We start from the raw sequence: 19,251 nt of genomic DNA on the forward strand, positions 1-19,251 counted from the left end.
AAAATTTCTCATTTATAAAGCATTTCAATGCTATAAAAAAACTAAAAATTAAATCCTTGTGGTTTTAAAATTTTCTAGCCTTTCTCTGAGAATATATTTGGAGATCTCCCGCCCCCGCCCGCCTCGACCGCCGCAGCTAACTCTAGCGATATTAACTTCGACCCGTTTGGATTGAATGACCCTCTGCCTAAACAGGAACCTCTGCTGACCCCCCAATTGATTAAAGAGGAAGGTGAGCGAGATTTAAATTTTTGGCGAAAATTAATGATTTGTTTTTTTTTTCTTTTCATTGTATATTTCATTATAATGATTCATTAGCTTCTTGAAAAGGTAACAATAAAAAATTAATACTGAACACCAAATTTATATATAACAAACTTAGTTATTTCCTATGATCCAATTGGGAAATATCTAAAACAGCATTCTTTTTATTTTATAAGAAATCTCGTTTCACAGGTCGATCGCAAAGCGTGCCACTCGAAAAGGCCCAAGCGCGCCAAGACCCGTTCGCTGATCTCGGTTCCTTAGGTACTGGATTGAATACTGGATCCAATGCCAGTAACATTGGCCAAAATATTGGACAAGCACCAAGTGTCCCTCTCACTTCGGCCAGCGTCGGTCCGAATGTGATCCCAACCGTCCCTCCAAGTAACGCCGGCGTTGGTGCATTTGCGGCCAACGTTGGTGCCACACCCATCACTACACCAAGGGCGTCCCCCGCACATACACCTTCGCATCGAGCGCAGACGCCACAACAACCTGATTATAGGTAAGATTAATATTAATTACATCGTCACATCAATTATCTCTTTTATCTCAATTAGGTGTAACTTCAGAAGAGAATCGACACAAAAATGTTCTAAATCACAGAGCTATCATAGATATGGATATGCAGCTAGGCCTCCATATAGAAAACCCTACATTTAGAAATAAAGAGCAGATTGCTCTAACTTATGTACATATATTCTTGATTGCGTAGTTAGGACACAAAGAAGGAGTACCGCGATAATGTGATAGTTGGTTGAGTTAATAGAGAGAGTAAAAGAGACACGTAGTGTACCGCGGTTGTGTCTCTTTCTAATCGTTATACATTCCTACTTACAGGCATTTGTTTTTCATTGTTTTTATCTGCAATACAGTGGTTTCGAAATGGTCACATGTGTATACTTCCCTCAGTCTCTTAATACAAATTTACCCCAAATCTTCCAGCCGCAGTCACTTCGACCCCCCAAAAGCTCCCGGCGAGGAGAAGGCCAAGAAGCCGATGGACGTGTTCGGTGACCTCCTCGGTAGTCAGGGGTACGACTTTGCGAAGCGGGACACCGGACCCAAGACCATGAATGCGATGAGGAAAGAGGAGATGGTCAAAGAAATGGACCCGGACAAACTGAAAATTCATGAATGGGTGAGGGATATTGTGATAGCCTGAAAGGGTACATAACAGTAGCGTATTTAGTCTTGATTTCGTCGAAAGGTATGATTTAATTTTTTATATTCGGCTATAGAGAGAATGCGGTGATTTTGGGTTCCAACTATGTTCATGTATCATGATTAGGTATCAGTAACTAGCTGTGTTCCGCGGTTTTACCCACGATTTAGTATCTGATGTTATGCCTTCATCAATAAATGGGTTATCTGAAATTGAAAAAATTTTTTAAATCGGACGTCAACCGGCGTTCAACCAAATAAACAAACTATGCAGCTATATAATATTAGTATGGATATTGCGTATTTTTTCAATTAACGTCATCTTACTTCATGTCGTTTATTAAATTGGTATTAATTAGTAGTGAATTGAAATGAATTTCAAGTGTTCACACGATTGGGACTTTTGCGATTTTTCATTAATAACTCGGCGACCATCTACCGTAAGAGCGAATGACTGAGCACGCAAACCAGTCGTTAGAGGGTTTGTGCCTCCTTGCGACGCCACGGTACCTCATTCGTATTTAAATAACTATGAACTCTAAACAAAACGATTAGCAATATTCTCCCTCAAAAACCCGCTGCTGGACACCGTCCTACAGCAGTGATCGTCCGATATCGGATCGCTTAGTACAACCTTTTTTGGCACATGCAGCCACACATAATTGTTTAGTCTTGCCGTTAATTTTCGTTTGTTCTTTTCTGATTTTTTGTACATTGTTGTTTTATATTATGATCTGTTGTGTGTGTGTATGTTTGTGTCTAAATAAAGGTTTTTTTTTTCTTTCAAAAAAAAAACTGTCCGGCAACAGACGGAGGGCAAGAAGGCGAACATCCGCGCGCTGCTGTGCTCGCTGCACACGGTGGTGTGGGCGGAGTGCCGCTGGGCGCGCTGCGACATGGCGCAGCTCGTGTCGCCGCACGACGTCAAGCGCAACTACCGCCGCGCCTGCCTCGCCGTGCACCCCGACAAGGTGAGGTGCACCTTCTTTGTGGGGAGTCACACCTTTCCATGGGGAGTTGCACCTTTTTTATGGGGAGTCACACCTTTTTATGGGAAGTTACACCTTTTTGTGGGGATATACACCCATTTATGGGACGTTACACCTTTTTGTGGGGATATACACCCATTTATGGGGAGTTACACCTTTTTTATGGTGACTAACATCTTTTTTTTTTTTTGATAAAAAAAAATATCAACGGTCACTTACACCTTTTCAAGCCGATTTACACCTTTTTAATAGGCTTTTATTACCTTTGACCGGTATGTTTGTATGTACCTAACCTACTCCTTAAACTCGATTTAAAATCAATTTGAACGGGCAAATTTTATTTAAATTTTGTGCACCCATCAAGGTGACGATACGATAATTTTATGAGTTAATGTTATTATCCTGATTAAGATGTATTTATTCATTATGTTTGGAATAGAATTATTAAAATTCACTATTACAACCAATGTTATCATAAACGAACGGTTCTCAATTAGCTCCGTTAATTTTAAACCAACTGACGTGTTTCTTTTCTATGTTTGATTGAAAATTATTGTCATTCGGTCCCATTTTAAAATTTGAAGTGGGTTAGTCCTCCCCAGGGACGTCGGTGACCGTTCTTATAAAAAATAATCGTTTTAATTTAACTTTTTGTTTCAGCAAATGGGTACACCGAACGAGAACATAGCAAAAATGATATTCATGGAACTGAATAACGCGTGGAGCGAATTCGAAAATGACGCTAAGCAACAAAACCTATTTCAATCTTAAAAGATGTTCAAAGGGTATCGAAATTAAGGTCTTCAGTGTAACTTCCAAATCAGTTGATAAACATTTATATTTCATTATTTTTAGTATTCCTTCATTATTTAAACCGCGTAAATTATATTCTTTAGTTTATAAAAAGCGCTCGACTCAATTTTTATTCTTATGTTTTTATATCCGTTAAATATAATTTATAACACTCTAATTTAAATATAACAATTTCAAATGGCGTTCCATCTTCGTATTTTATTTTTAGAGAGTACTTACATTTTACTTAATCATAAATGAGGGTAGTCAAAGGTAGTCCACAGCTATTATTTATGAAAAAAAAAAAAATTATTAGTGTCGTACCATCATTGCCTTTTAGTTCGCTGCAGTAATTGTTGAAGATGTGCTTAAATAGTTAGCGTATGTATTCAGAAGATTCCATTTTTGTTAAATGCCCTCTTTTATTTTATTATGATCGTCATATCTTCGAATCGTGGGCTCGTTTTTCTTTATGTAACGAACTTAACTTGTGTCAGTTGTGAAAATTAATGCTTAGCATAATTATTGCTAGAATAAATAATATACTCAACATTTATAGACTTAATACGTAATTATGAACTAGTTGAAATAAAATGACGGATAGACAAATGTCCCAAATTTAAACAGAGTATTGTATATAACGTTAATTCGCTTTTCAATTAATTAAAATAAATAGAATTACATATTATATCTTAAAAATAATTAATACATCGCTATTTATCTTCGTTCTTTCTGGCAACGTATAAAAAATTATATTGCGAATATTCTTAATCATAATTTCACGAAAATGTTTAAGTATAGTTAGATAAATATAGGCTTTGATAAATTATTATTATAGTTTGCGGGGATAAAATTCTATTTATTCTTTAAATTAGTTTAAAATTTTATAATTCTTCTAGACAAAGTCTGAACTGGTACTTATGTAAAATATTAAGTAACTTAAACGTTATAGTCGTGTTTTTTCTTGTATTCGAAATTCGTTAATTAGATCGTTATAAATACAAGTACATAGTAAAAATAAACGTTTCTCACGTGTAGCGTATGTCGTAGAAGTTATATTTTCTCATTGTATTAGTGTTAAGTGCGCGTGATGGAATATTTAGTATTATGTTCATAATCCAAATAAGAGATGGTGAACAGTTCTGGTGGTTGAAAATATTTAGATGTCATTGAGCTTATAGTGGGAAAATTTCAAACATTCCGTTTTCCCGTCCTTAGATAAATATAATTTTGTCTATATTTCAAGCTTGTTAGAAATGTCCCAATATAACGTAATAGCTTATTTATGAACGAAAAAATAAAATGTATATTTTGAACTGCAAAATTCATGTTGCATTTAGAATAATGCAATTTATAAATGTTTTATATGTAACAGCCCTCTTATTTAAACCTGTGCAATTGTTCCTAGTGTTAGAACTCTTATAGATGCTTTATGGCCTACAATGTGTAATTATATAACAATGAGTAAGGCCGCGGGGACACGTTACGTGTATCCAATCTGTGTATAATTTGCTTTAATCAAGTATATAAAAGTAACAAAGTTGTTCGAAAATAAATATGGCATACATTTTTTATTGTTTTATTGATGACCTTCAACCTGACTACTATAAAACCACTGTATAAACGGAAGCCGAAAAATATCGCGATTGTCATAATTTAATAAGAGTAAGTAATGATGAAAACATTAAAATATTCGCGCGGCAGAAATAGTGCCACGAGCTGCTAACAACATGGCGTATGACGGTATGCAGCTCGGGCTCGTTCCTCCCGCGTCTCGTCCCTTATCCCCCGCACAACTGACCTGCCCAAACGTCTTCATTGAGCGACTGAATTGATTATTATTAGACTATTATAATAGTAAATATGATAGTAATAAAAGAATCCGGTCCTCAATACGAGATAACGATTTGCAATCTCTCAAAGCCCAAGCATGTATGGCACACTGATGGTAGCTTTGATTGATTTAATTGCTGAGAAATTTTGAAAGAATAGAAAAAATGATTTAATTGCTTTTAAAACAAGTTATATATTCTTTTCAATTGCGACAGAGACACAGATATCATTTAAAGAATGCCTAATGATTGGGTTATTAAAATGAGGGATTTTAAGATGATTCTAGATTGTTTCTGTCATCAGCTTTATAGATTGAATGATAATTAGTTAATTCGAAATACATAATACACATATCTTAAGAGGAAATTATTAAAATAATACAACATGATCGGTATTTAAAAAGTATATTCTTAAAACCCTAACTTAAAATCTACGTCAGCTATCCTCGACTTTAACGTCTAGACATCCATATTTTTCTAGAAGCTCCTGTTTCTTTCTCCTTAGAAGCGCTTCTTCTACGTCCTTTTGTGACGGCACTGCGACATGTGAGACTGGCTTTTCTGTATCACTATCGTCTTCTATTCGCTTATCGTCAGGCTAAAATTAATGATTATATTAGAAGGTATCAAATATTTATAAATTGCTATATTGAATTTTGAGGTACAATAAAATTGTCAAGTGGGAGTCGGATTCGTGACATTAAGTGTTAATTCATGTTAGGCAATATTTTTGAAGAGGTCACAGATTATTTTGTTAATCTTACGCTTATATAAACTGTTCCAACATATATTATAAAATATTTTTCTAGTAAATATTCACTTTATATTATTTTTGTGATTTCTATGTGTATCTTAAAAAAACAAATATATATTTTTTTATATTCACTTTAAAAGTATATATGCCAACAAAAGCTAAAATAGTATTATTACTAACGTCCTCTGGGTATATATTCTCTTCCTCTGGTATATCCTGCTCTTTGTTTTCTTCCTTATTTCGTTTCCACTCGTCCACTGCTCTTGCTATCGCTAGAAATATTATAAAAGCATTGTTACAATAATCTTAATAGAGATACAGAAAGGAAAATAATGTTACAGGCTCGTATGCGAATTCCACTATATGCATAATATAGACGTGACAACACACGAAAGAGCCAGAAGAAGGTTAGAGAAATTCGTTACTACCAAAGATGACAATTGTTTGTTTCATCACGTTTTTTTTTTATCTACTAATGAATTTTCATTACATATTACATATATTATTTCAAGGACAAAATATTAAATTTAAATAGGAAAAAATCTCAAAAATCGTTGTCAATCTCTCATCTACTCTCATATATCTCCACTCATCATATATCGACTCATCATATATCTCCACTACCATGACACATGAAAAAAAAATGTAACAAAATCCACTAACCCTCCTTTTCAGCAACTTCTTCTAACGGTATCAACAGGCCATCCTCATCATCCCTATACCCGTAGTAGTCGGCGTCCACATCTCGCATCAAGTCTGCGCGAGTACGGCGCGGCGGCGGCGGCGGTTCTTGTTCGAATAGCTCACGGACACCTGGGGAAAACTAGACTTTATTAATATATCCTAACATCGCGGAATTACAATATGAAATATAAAACTAAATAGACTGCAAACTTTAGTTGAATTTTACTTTAGAATGGACATAACAATGCGTTATAAACAGATCGAAAAGTCAGTCGTGTAATGAAGGGCGCGTGGCTTATCTTGTTTAAGAATTAAGATACGTTAATACTACTAAGATATTCGTTATATTTTCACTTTACACTAGAGCTCTGTGAATTTGTGCAGTAAATCTTAAAAATAAAGAAATCTCATAGTACGTACCTGGTAGATCTTTTGCAGCCCCAAAATATTTATACCCTCTATTCCCCGGCACTTCTTTCCCATCCTGGTCCAACATCTTGGGCCCCACGCGGGCATGATCTGGTCCTCCGAGGGATTTAATCTGCACCTCCCAGTGGCGTTTCTCCCTCATCAATTTGTTTATTTCATCGTTGAGATCCCGTATTCGAAACTCACCTAAACCAGCTGAAAGGTAAATAACAATTAATGGATTAGTAATACATAGATAATTTTAAAATACACAGTTATTGCTAGAAAATGTCGAAAGGTTTTATAAACTAGGAAAAAAAATATGACACACAATGTATATTTGATTTTATATTGAACTTAGTTGTTTTAAATGAAACTAATATCAGATTGAAAATTGAACACTAATTTCTATGCTGCATTTATTTTTTTGCTTTTTTAGATTTCTTTGTAGTTTTGCCCTTGCTCTTCTTTGTTAGATCGGTTTTACTGTTTCCTTTTTTCTTCTTTCCCTTTTTCACACTTGATTTCGATGCTTTTGACTTAATTTCATTCGTACTACACTGCTGCGATATATTATTGTTAACTTGCTGCTGTTGAGGAACCTTCGGGGTGACAAGCTCTATTTCGAGATCTGTCTTTTTATCTTTTGTTTCCAGTTTTTTTCCAATTTTGAGAATGAAGACATCTTTTTGCGGGTGTATTTGTTTTGACATATCAACTGGCACTGGACAATTTGTTGGTGTGACATTAATAACTTTTCTATCTCTGCTGTCATATCTTCTGTCCGACGTTTTATGAGTATACATTAAGTTAGAAGTATATGTATTTGAAGTCTTATCTTTCGGCAATTGAAATTGTATTTGGTCGCCTGTATTATATGGTGTTTCCTCACAGGAACACAGCTCTTGTATTCGTTCGTATTTACCATTCCTCTCAACTCTTGTGCTTTTTGGTACTCTGATCCTTAATTCGTTTGCATTTACTTTTGAGAATATCTCATCATAGTTGTTCATGCTACCTAAAATAAGTTATTACGATTAATAAAAAAATACCAAATCTTCGTTTATATTTTCAATTTATATTAATTTTCTTACCCTGGTCATATTTATACATGTTATTATTTTGTAGAACATAGCCTTTGTTAGATGCTTGTCCACTTGACAGTTGTGACACTGGACTCCCTGCTCGTCTCGATGACATAGTGTGCATGCTGCGCTGTATCTCTCTCTTTGTAAGGACATCTTCGTCTAATAGAACCTTGCCCTGACAGTCCATTTCTACATTCTGACATGAATACATTGTCATACCATTATCTTCTTTTTTAAGATACGAAGTTCCTTGGGATTTCGTTGAGGCGCTGAATGCTGTAGTGATTTCTTTACCAAGAAAAGACATCCGCGTTGTGATTTCGATCATACCAATAGAATCACAATGGTCATTGTCTCCGCAGCATAAATAGAACAGTTGTTTTGAGAGCGGTGTCGAGGTCGTACATATTATATTGTCCTGCGGTTGTTCTGCTGTCCATTTTTTACATAACTCTTCCCTTAAACTTACAAATTCTTTGGTGTAATCCATATTCGTTTCAGCGATTTTTGTAACACAACTAGAGCAAGGAGGTTGTTTTGTCAACTGTAATTTTATGACAAAGTCTTTAATACAACATATCTTGTCATAGGTCATAGCAAAAAGAATCGATTTTCCAACATTTAAGTTACTAAAATCCACAATTTTACCATAAGAAGAATCGTACAGCACTATTGGCTGTTTTCCTAAAAATGTGGCATCTATAACAAGATTATTGTAATCCAACTCGAAACAATCACATTTCATGTGAATTTTGTTTATGATAAGTTCAATTAGAAATAGGTGATATGGAAAGTTTACGTTATCATTAGTATCAACTGAAAGTTCTTTCTTCGTTTTAATGATATCATCACTTAAACTTTTTATCGATTCTCTAAGTGCGTTAGCTTCACTGGTTAACTTTCTGCTCATACTTGCAATTTTGTTAATATTACTCAGCACGGGTATTGGGGAACCTTTTGGGTTCTCCGAGAACTTAGAAGACTTTATTAAATCATCAATATTTTGTTCATTTTCTGTTAAGAGATTGAGTTGTTCTTTGACAGATTGCGATTTCAGGCTTACGCTTCTAGGGCTTTCTGGACTTGATTTCCTACGACTTCCTTCATTTCTTACCGATATTCGAGGTGAGTTTCGGTTTAAAAGAAGTGGACTCTGGGATTTTTTGACAGGGCTACTTGGCATAATTAACGGAGATGAAGGGGGAGAGGGTTTGAGTATAACTTGATCCTCAACGGTCGGCGGCACATCCAATATAGAAAGTTTTTGCGACTTTACACTTGTCTCGTGTTGAGATGATTTTATACTTGCTTCATACGGACTAGCTATCACGGGAGATGGTGTTTTAAATACTTCAGTACTAGGTTGGTCCATATTTATGAATAAAAAAATAATTGAAAAATATTACATAATTTTGACTGAAATGTGATATCAAATGATATAAAAATACTCCATGGCCCTATGGTTTTTGTTTAGAATACAAATGTAAAACATAAGAGCTTACATAATTGGTAATGTATATTTCTAGATTCACTCTGACAACATAAAAATAAGTATGTTTTACATTGTGAAATTCAGTCAGGGCAAAGTTTTACATGGATTTAATATATTACATAAAGTAAAACGTAAATTTTATCATCAAAACATTTATTGCATGTATTTGCCAGTATTTTATATGTAGGTAGAAATTTTATCAATTATCTATGCAATTTTTTATACAATGCAAGTAACTGCAGACTGAATAAGTAGAATATGTGTATGTGAGTTTAAATAATCAAATAGCATATAGAGACAGATTTTAGAGTGATTAAATTTGACAGATTTATGCAAAATATTACCTATATCTAATACAAAAAATATTACACATTTGGAGAATACAGGAAAAGTAGCCTAGCGATAAGGCAGCCCTTTGCGAATTTACTTTAAGTTTTTTTGTACGACTGCTTATTTTTTATTTTTTTACGCAATAAAGCAAATTTTTTTTACGCAATTTTCATTCATTCATTCATTCAAAGTAGAGACTAGTTTAGTTTAGTTTAATGTCATATGCCTATGATATTATTTTTTATTTTCATTTGAATGCAATCTTACCATTTTGTATTTGCGCCACTTTCTTTGCAATTTCTCTCACAATCTGTAACCTCCATTTTTCTGCCTGTTGCAGGTCATTGCATTCTGAAGCGAGGTATGGCCTTCGTTCCCTTTGACCGCCAGCTTCTTGCACTTGTGCAGCCCGCCACCGGGCTAATGTAGTCCTAAACAGATTGACATTGATAATTTGCAATTTATAGAATACTAGCTGCGCATCGCAGTTTCACCCGCATAAGTCCGTAATAATATTATAATATGAGATAAAAAGTTGTCCAGTTGTCTACATACCAAATTTCATTGCAATCGGTTCAGTAGTTTTTGCGTGAAAGAGCAACAAACATACACTTGACGACACAAGATTATGCACACTAGGCTAGCCTGTATCTTGGGCACTGTGACAAATTATTCAAAAATTTTTGTCCTCAGTACAATCACAGGCTTATAAAAAGGTTTTTTCATCTTTGGATGGTTATTGAAATAATTATTGATTTGTAAGACAATATCATCATCAGCCCATACATGTTTCCACTGTTGGATTACATGTGAGGGTGAAAAGAAAGACATTACATCTGAATTTTGGTATGCATAAATTTAGTCATGTCATTAAGATATATTAGATACAATTTTTATTAGTGTATTAAGATGCTTTTTTTAATTACAAGAAAAATAAATATTATAATAAATAAATTTTACTTACATAGCTTTCTCTGCATTCCTTGCCTAAAAAAAAAAATATTTTTAAACCTGTTTATGTCGTTTATGATAGAAGGACACAGTAAGCTTAATTTGTATATATATATAAAGTATCTTAATAAACAGTATTATACAAATTATAAACTCTTGTAAGAAAGAAATAAAGAAAAAAAAATGTTCAATCACAAATACAACTGCAGGTAACTTTCACTAACAATTTTTAGCTATTTAATTCAGAAGAGTAGATAAATACAAATTTTTCAACTATCAAGCTGCAAAACATAGCCCAATTACTTACTTATTATTTCAAGGAACTATATTCATGCGATGATTTGACAAAAATGAGATATAAATTAATTAAAAATGCATTCATTTCATTAAAAAGCAATATACTTAAATGTATTTCATAGTTTATACAATCTTAACCTTAAATTATCTAAATACAAGGTGTATAAATAAGCAATACAATAAAAACGTTAGGACAACTTACCATCTTAAATCCTTATTCCAGTCTTATTTCCAAGATATTTGAAGTTCATTAATTAGTTTATTTGGAAATATTATGTTTACTCTTCAAATTTAAAAACTATGAAGTACCTACATAGGTGAATTGAGTAAACAACCAGACAGAATGTCATAAATACATGTCAGTTTTCTTTTGTCGTTGTCAATTTTGTATGTCATCTCACTTATGTCTAAATATTAAATAAACGTTGTAAAAGCACCAATTGGCAAATGGCAACGATTTTAATTTTACCGTCACGAGTTGTCCTTTCAATTGTAACACCTACACAAATTTAGTAGCCTATTAAAGGATTTTTGAAATCAAAATGACCTTAGTCTAGGTCTACGTTAAATTAACTCCATTTAACTAACTTCACCTTTTTTTTGAAAATCAAAAAAACATATTAGAAAACTTAATGTGATAAAAAACAGTCACACATGACAAAGAGTATACATGTGATTTAATATTGTGTTTAAAGAAAAACATATGTTGTAATTATTACCATAAAATATTTATAAAACAGTTATTTCATTGTTCTACAGGTAAAGAAGGTTAGTTCATGACGATTTATTAACGAAAAATAAGGTGTATAAATAAAGTTTTAAAATTTTCTCTTTGTTGCCATGAACTGTGACGTCACAACAAACGCACCAAAATAACAAGCGGTTAACACGTTGACTGCTGTAACACACCAGCGGGCAACACATTTTTATCATAAAATATATTTTTTATGATTTTTACATTTTTACTGTTTTCTTTGTTTTGATGAAACTTTTATTGCTAATCTACATTCTATTTAAAAAAGAATATCTTTATGTACGAGTGTTAACAATTCAAACTCTAGTATTTTCTCGTGTTTGATTTTACGCGAGTATTTTACATTTAGAAATTTAAAACGGATTTTTTAACGGATTTTAAACGCGATTCATTCATTATATTATTAACCCGACGTAAAGTGTTCGAAACGTTCGAAATTGCTGTTTTAGTGGAGCTTTTTTAGAATATTTTTTTCCATATAATTGTAATAAGATTTCGGCATCGATAGTTTTTTTCTTAGCAAAAACGTTGTAAACTCTCAGTAAAAATAATGAAAAAAATACATTCGTATTCTCTATTCTCAGAACGCTATCAAATTGAAATTTAAATCAATTGAAATTATCAATTGAATTTTAAATCTGGTGCCATACCCCCAGGTATGGCACCAGATTTAAAATAAAAAGAGTCATCAAAATTGGTTGAAACATTCATCATTGACAGACGTAACACAAAAACGTGTTAACGCCCTGATGAAATGAAATTATAGAAATATTTAAATACGTTTTAAAGTTTCAAAGAGTCGTTCGTTTTCGTAAATCATAAAAAAGAAAATATAAAACTTTCTGCCATTTCAAGAAAAAATCATTTAGTCGTTGAGTTGGCAAGATGTCAGACAAGGACACCCTACTAGCGAGGGATCTCTCGCCAGGACCACTTTTGAGCTTAGTTGCAATTTCCTTAGCTTCCGCTTAAGGAATTGCCACCCTATGTCATGAAGATAGATCTTATTTTAACAAAACAAATATTTTTGGTGATGGATGCTGTATATCAATAATTTAACCCGTTTTATGTTTGATCGTCAATCAATGTCAAAACTGAAAACATTACTACATTAGCATATGCCGTATAATATAAACAAAACGAACGCCCCTTTACTTGCCTAATATCTGAGGGAAACCACATTAGGCAATTACAGAAAAATAAGAATACATCAATACAATTATACGATTCACCTACTCTTGTAATTAGATAGGCGAAATTAAATATGGCTTGTGCAAATATTCAAGATGAAGATTATTCTCTCTGGAATAGTTGTCCAGCAGATGTACTGTTGCTTATCTTTAAATATTTAGATTTGGAAACACTCACAGCATGCTTTAAAGTCAACAAGGTTTGGAGAGACTTGGGAATGTATTACTGCGATGTGAGTTATAGATTATTATACTTATTAAATAAATTTTCTATGTAACCAAAGCACCATACTATATTTTTATGAATTATGTTATATTTTAGCATTATAAATTATGGGACAAAATCGTAAAAGATTGTCTTTTTAACAGTGGAGAAAGTTTTAAACAAAAATCAACCATGAACAGTAAAGAAATCTGTCTAAATGCTTTATTATGGCAGGATGTATCAAAGGCAAAACGAGTTATAAAAGATTATTACCAAATGGATGAAATTGAACATATTCATGTTACCAAAGGTGGGTATTCTATTTATGTGAGGCACACAACTTGTATTCTCACTTGTGTCATACCTATGTGCTAATCCAGACTATGTTCCTATCTGGATCAAATTTCATGCAGATATGATAAGCTGTATTTGGGTGACAGAGTTACAAACTATAAGTAAGTAGTGTAAGTATGGAGGGATATATGGATATATATCCCTCCATACTTACATATATATTTGGCATTTATAATATTATTTGGATCTTGAATTATTGCTATTGACAGAACTAATATTTTAATTAAATTTTTTGTAGACACACTAATTGTGGTTTGCAAAAGCTGTGTAAAGTTATTGAATGTAAATAACTTCACTTTGATAAAAACACTGGACATTCAATGTAAGTATTTTGAATATGAACATTTTGATATTGTATTGGGTGAGTAAAAGGTTTTAATAATTTCTAATTCACCGTCATTTCAACATTATAAGTAAAATTTGCACATTAAAAATATATGTGACTTCACATAGGGTAGCTTTAAATTCACTTTGAAAGAATTTCCTTAAACAAAAGTATTGCTCAAAACAGGCGCTGATTATCAAGAGTCTACAACCTTGTACACAATACTCAGTGCACCTGTACCTGGAGTAGAGGAGTGCTTTGCTTTGAGAATAAATAAAAAAGGAAATTGCCAATGCAATGACAGTCAATTTTATCATCCGATTCCCAAGACAACTCTGTAAGACTAGTTTATATTTTGTCTTTTATTGCAATAATGGATTATTTCTTTCAAAATATACTTTGTCATTACAAATTTTGCAATGCTGTGTGTTGTATTAAAATTGTTTGAAATATGTATGCCAAAATAAGGTAAATTTCTGTTAGATTCTATTTTTGAATGTTTTAAAGTGAAGTCTGCAAACTCACTTATTCTTCAACACAGCTATTCTTTCAAGATTTAACCAAATGCATTTTATCAATGGATTACATTCAAGACAATTCATTAATTTATGAAATATATCTTATTTAATGAACTACAGTTATTTTACAAAAGCTGTACAATAGCTTTCGCATGACAATCATAACTTTTGCTCTAATATAGTTTGATTCTTTTATGTTTCAGTAATAATTTTACACATTACTAAATAAATTTGCAGATACAGTGTACATGACAAAGGTTGTTACTTCTTTGACGAAAGTTACACACTGTGGGTGTTCGCACCAAAGTGTGGCCGGCATTTGCGTCTTCTCGGCCGATACTTTGGACACAGAGAGACCGTTCATAGTGTAACTGTTCACACAACTGGTGTATACATCTACCTGCTTAACGGCAGTGTACTGTATGTGGATAGGTCCCAGAAGAATATGAGCATAATATTTCGTGTGAATGCACCAGGATGGATATTTGATTTGGTACCATACAGTTTTGATCGCTTCACCCTTGTTTATGGAAGTAAGTTAATTTTTAATTATAGGATTTATTGATAGATATATCTTGTATTTATAATTAATATTAATACAAATCTTATAGCTTAACATCTATGTATAAATGGTAATAAAGATGCAAGAACTAAAAACAGATTTCATAAAAAATGTGTGCTAATTAGTTTGATATATTTCATGACATTATTTCTATTCCATATTTAGAAAAGTTGTGACATTGAGTTTAATCATAAACTACATACTTTCCTTAAGTTTTTTCTTATAAATTCTAATTTGTAATATTTATAGTATTCAAAATTTTCTCAACATTATGCTCTCTCCAGCAAGCGAGTCACACACTCCGAGTATATATGAGAATAAGCTATGGGATGCAAAAGTTTTGGTATTTCCTAACCTGTCGACAGTCACCCAGCACGGCGATATATTACTGCTAGGCTTTAACGATGGAGCGGTATGATAGAATAATGGACTATTTAATTCCAAGCTCAACTTTCCTATATTGCTTAATGAATTGATTTATCGTATCAAAAATTATTAATATCAATGTCCTGCTATAAAGAAATATACATCAATTCTATTAACAACAACGTCATGATGACGTTGGATATTATGATTTTATTTCTAACCAGACAGATTTTGTTCAATGTTGTTGAGTTGGGTTGTATTTTGTTTCTTACAGCACATAGTATAGTGATCTTTTATTTAATATGTTTATGGGGTGCTTTGCGAATTTGACGCATCAATTATTTAGAAATTTTACCAGTCACTTGCGAATGCATGGTTAAGTTGTGTTTTTTTTATGTCATTGTGTCTGCCTAGTAGCTATGTGATGGTTATTAATCAAAAATAATATCATGAAATGTAATGCATGTTGTATTTATGTTATTAAACATTTGTTACTCAAATATCACAGTATTGAATAAGTTTTTTAGGTAAATAATATGGAGTAAGGATAAGATTACCTTTCATTCAGTTCATTTCATAAATTAGCAACTTTACTTTAATTACCCATAAAATTTTAATTGCAAAACATAATATTATGACATATCTTTTTACTTCCTTATTCTACGGATATGATATTTTGCATATTATAACGTATGTGATGTTGAGGGTTGGTTTCTCAGCTTCCTTTTCCATTCGGTCCAAGATCCCAGGGCCATCAGACGTCATACTTGCTAACTTGGTCATCCTGCCTTTTTCTAGGTATCAAGGTGCATGAAAACATTACTAACAACACAACCAAATTTAAACACGAGAAAATAAATGCCTAGCTAGCAGGAATGCATGGTCAGTCGTCCACAATTCGTCAGACATTACGTGACTGGCACTGGGATCTTGCTCTAGATCTGTTTAACTTATCTGTCAGATAAAACGACAATGTATAATCGTTTTCGACAAAACTTACTATCTATCAGTGACATTTTAACCAAGCGGTGAAACCGGCCCTGTTATTCGATCAGTTTTTAAGTACCATTCAAATATTTCTTCCCCAGTTCGGCATATACAGGCCGAGCACTATGTCCACCGAGCACGGCGGGGGGCCAGAAAGACGGTTCCGTATACAGTTCAGTGACCAGCCACCCGTCGCCATCCGTGAGATAGAAGTACATGAAACTTTCGCCAAGCAAACCATGTTTGCGCTCATTGGCAACCGTATTGCTAAAATCGTAATGTCCTACCCGCAGTTCTATGATGTTGAATAGATTTAAGTCGTACATTGTTTTTTTTTTGTTTTTTCTATAAAGCACAGTCATACACAAATTTTGTGCGAAATGTAGGTAAGTTTAATTTATTCATATTTATTAATATTTATTACATATAATATGTAGGTACAGGTTCCTCTAATTGATTTAACCATATTATGTTTATAACACGTAAAGGTATATAAATAATGTCCCTAAAATAATTAAAATAAGTAGAAGCAAAAATTATTCGAAATATCTAATAGCGTGTCGAGATTTTCCAATTATGTTCCTCCGGGAATCTATCGCTGTATCTGGCTATTCTTCTTTAGCAGATTTAGAGCTTACCGAGAATATACAAACGGACACGCAGTTTTTCATACCTAAGTATGTTTTGTACATAAATTCCATAGACAAACTAGTAATCTTGTCTGCGTCATTTCACTCGCTTTAAGCGATAAAAGGGACAAAATTCAGCTCAATAAGCTTGAGCGATTTCAGAACTTGTACCTCCTTATTATATACCTTATTATTTTTGGATTGTGTAACGTTTGCGATCTTTGCTTATCGTAACAGGTTGAAATTGTTGGCTCCCAGATATCGCGAGCGTCTCGATACTCATGTTCTTCATTTGTTTTAGGGATTATTATTTGAACACACAAAGCCTTCTTTTGTTAAAAGTAACGTAAATAACCGATTGAGAAATCGAAAGTTGTATCTTCGATGTTATTGAACATAAAACTTTTCTTATTATTCCTCGTTCGTAGTTTAAGCTATAAGGTTATCGAATGATCTACCAATAGTATAATTTTATAATTTCCGTGGCTATACGAAAAGCTACATTTCAATACAGAATTAATACCTACTTAAATGGGTTTTGATGAAAAAAGTATTATATTTTTATGCATTTACTAACTGATACATAGATTATACGTACATAAGATAATGGTTTTTAGAAGCTAATAAAAGTTTAATAATTCACCATACTAGAATAACATGTCAATTTATTTCACTCAGTTAAAGACATAGGTAGGTATACAAAAGTAACAAGGAGGGTAAACTGAAAACAGTACTGAATCCAGTGTGGGAAATCACAGAGTTACATAGTAACTTAGGTCACCTACCGCCATCACTCCTACACTGGAATTTTAGACGTAAGAGTAACTCCTCAGATCTCATTATACATTTAAGATACGAACATTATAATATACTAAATGGATGTTCACACAAATGTAGCAGTGTGCCAAAAAAATATTTTTAAAATATGTAGCTACATACTTCTAAAAAAAAATGTTTGGAACTTATTTTCTGCGATAGCCGAACTTTATAACGAAATATATTATTTTGGTACAATTTCAATATTATTTTCAAGAAACTTTTTTTTTAGAACGTGTGATTCTTTTGTTCAAATAGTTGTTGAGAAAGACATATCTATGATATTTATCTTATATATATCTACCTATAAGCATTTAACGTATTTAGTCTCATACGATCTCAATGTCTATTTAACCAAATTATTATAAGAATACCTAATAGTATATAAGTGCTTTAAAATAACTCCTAACGTTAGATTATTTTAATTGTATTCACTATTAGGTAAACAACTTTTAACTTATGTTATGCTTTAATATTGTATGCGATACAAAAATACGCGTGATTAAATTTAGATAAATATAGATACTATAAGAACTTTACCGCCTGAAATAATGATAACAGAAAGACTGGTTGGGTAATGTGCTATGGTGTTCGGTATTTGATGGGCAAAGTGAAGAGTAAAATTCTAAAAGAATGGTTGTCTGAGCTTTCCTTCTAGAAGAAAAAAGAATAGTTTATATCGTTTATATCTCTCTCTTTCTAACGTGTTATAAAAGACAGATTTGTTTTCGCATTTTTTTGATATTACTTTGCATATTATATTATTTGTTATGGATATTTTTCTAATAAGGATATTTTATACCTTGTTGTTCTCGTAAAAACAAATGTTTTACTGTTAATCTAGATAATACTTTAGTCACTAAGGTATGTTTATGATACATACTTATCTTAACGTGTATGTTATTGGGAAATAAAGAAAAATATGAAGAGAATGTCTCGTGTTTTATTTGATTGGCTTATACTGACATTATGGACAAGAACGAAGGAATACCTTGAATCATTATTGCTACTCATATTATGTTATCTATAATCGTATAATTAAAATTACTTCACTACAAAATTTAAATCTGTAGTACTACCTAGTACGGTCAAACTAAAACTATTTACTAATTTAATAAGACTTCTTAAAGAAGCACTTTTGAATCATGTCATTTTATACAGTTTTAACATTTACAAAATCAAGGGTCAATCATAGGTATTTGAATTTTTTTTGTGTATCTTAGAATAACTATCGGAAATTAAGTGTGAAAACTCACAAATGATCTCATTTGTACGGAAAAAGTTACGTAAAGGATTGACTATTGGAAAAAAGAATGGACTGAGAAGTGTGATGAAAAGGTCATCTTCGTCTTGTGTGATGGTTTGGTACATTAGCTACGTCACTGCCATCATCATCTATTCAGCCGTTTACAAGTGAAAGTATAACAAACATGTATTCTTACAAACTTTCGCATTCGTAATATCAGTGGGATAGTATGTCATAAATTATTTTACTGTTTC

The 19,251-nt window shown here is 32.5% G+C and overlaps 4 protein-coding genes across 5 annotated transcripts in view; 2 read left to right on the forward strand and 2 right to left on the reverse strand.

The window, feature by feature from the left end:
- The window catches only part of LOC119831259 (cyclin-G-associated kinase), a 26,835-nt gene extending 22,058 nt beyond the window's left edge, over positions 1 to 4,777 (forward strand). Inside the window, exons 17-21 of the mRNA XM_038354553.1 lie at positions 79 to 232; positions 457 to 769; positions 1,210 to 1,405; positions 2,238 to 2,399; positions 3,078 to 4,777. Of these exons, the coding sequence (XP_038210481.1) occupies positions 79 to 232; positions 457 to 769; positions 1,210 to 1,405; positions 2,238 to 2,399; positions 3,078 to 3,188 (936 nt within the window). The 3' untranslated portion in view covers positions 3,189 to 4,777. The remainder of the gene's footprint in view (positions 1 to 78; positions 233 to 456; positions 770 to 1,209; positions 1,406 to 2,237; positions 2,400 to 3,077) is intronic.
- Positions 4,778 to 5,429: 652 nt separating this feature from the next.
- Positions 5,430 to 11,399, reverse strand: LOC119831519 (pre-mRNA-splicing factor ISY1 homolog). Its single transcript, XM_038354923.1, has 7 exons — positions 11,248 to 11,399; positions 10,762 to 10,784; positions 10,065 to 10,228; positions 6,900 to 7,103; positions 6,459 to 6,608; positions 5,976 to 6,067; positions 5,430 to 5,639 (listed from the first exon to the last, which is right to left on the reverse strand). The coding sequence occupies exons 1-7, from the start codon at positions 11,248 to 11,250 to the stop codon at positions 5,478 to 5,480; spliced, it is 798 nt and encodes a 265-aa protein (XP_038210851.1). The 5' UTR covers positions 11,251 to 11,399; the 3' UTR covers positions 5,430 to 5,477.
- LOC119831518 lies at positions 7,139 to 9,417 on the reverse strand. Its single transcript, XM_038354922.1, has 2 exons — positions 7,982 to 9,417; positions 7,139 to 7,905 (listed from the first exon to the last, which is right to left on the reverse strand). Exons 1-2 carry the CDS (start codon positions 9,345 to 9,347, stop codon positions 7,307 to 7,309), a joined length of 1,965 nt encoding a protein of 654 aa, XP_038210850.1. The 5' UTR covers positions 9,348 to 9,417; the 3' UTR covers positions 7,139 to 7,306.
- A 1,158-nt stretch (positions 11,400 to 12,557) lies between the features above and the next one.
- On the forward strand, positions 12,558 to 18,683 carry LOC119831207. Of its 2 annotated transcripts, none has more exons than XM_038354495.1 (7): positions 12,558 to 13,222; positions 13,312 to 13,504; positions 13,787 to 13,870; positions 14,060 to 14,210; positions 14,629 to 14,924; positions 15,238 to 15,365; positions 16,408 to 18,683. In XM_038354495.1, exons 1-7 carry the CDS (start codon positions 13,064 to 13,066, stop codon positions 16,615 to 16,617), a joined length of 1,221 nt encoding a protein of 406 aa, XP_038210423.1. In that variant the 5' UTR covers positions 12,558 to 13,063; the 3' UTR covers positions 16,618 to 18,683. The 2 variants fall into 2 exon arrangements, with proteins under 2 accessions (XP_038210423.1, XP_038210424.1); XM_038354496.1 differs by having other exon boundaries at positions 13,085 to 13,222; positions 13,359 to 13,504.
- Positions 18,684 to 19,251: the final 568 nt, after the last annotated feature.

This window comes from Zerene cesonia, chromosome 13, assembly GCF_012273895.1.
Source record: "Zerene cesonia ecotype Mississippi chromosome 13, Zerene_cesonia_1.1, whole genome shotgun sequence".
Classification (NCBI taxonomy): Eukaryota; Metazoa; Arthropoda; class Insecta; order Lepidoptera; family Pieridae; genus Zerene; species Zerene cesonia.

Coding starts and splice junctions, on each gene's coding strand:
- LOC119831518 (XM_038354922.1), bottom strand. CDS start 9,347: ATGGACCAACCTAGTACTGAAGTATTTAAAACACCATCTCCCGTGATA. Junction 7,906..7,981: donor CATGTATAAATATGACCAGG/GTAAGAAAATTA, acceptor AACTTATTTTAG/GTAGCATGAACAACTATGAT.
- LOC119831519 (XM_038354923.1), bottom strand. Junction 7,104..10,064: donor AGTGGCGCAAATACAAAATG/GTAAGATTGCAT, acceptor TTTACCTTTCAG/CTGGTTTAGGTGAGTTTCGA. Junction 6,609..6,899: donor GGCTGCAAAAGATCTACCAG/GTACGTACTATG, acceptor AGTTTTCCCCAG/GTGTCCGTGAGCTATTCGAA.
- LOC119831207 (XM_038354495.1), top strand. CDS start 13,064: ATGGCTTGTGCAAATATTCAAGATGAAGATTATTCTCTCTGGAATAGT. Junction 13,223..13,311: donor TGGGAATGTATTACTGCGAT/GTGAGTTATAGA, acceptor GTTATATTTTAG/CATTATAAATTATGGGACAA. Junction 14,211..14,628: donor CCGATTCCCAAGACAACTCT/GTAAGACTAGTT, acceptor ATAAATTTGCAG/ATACAGTGTACATGACAAAG.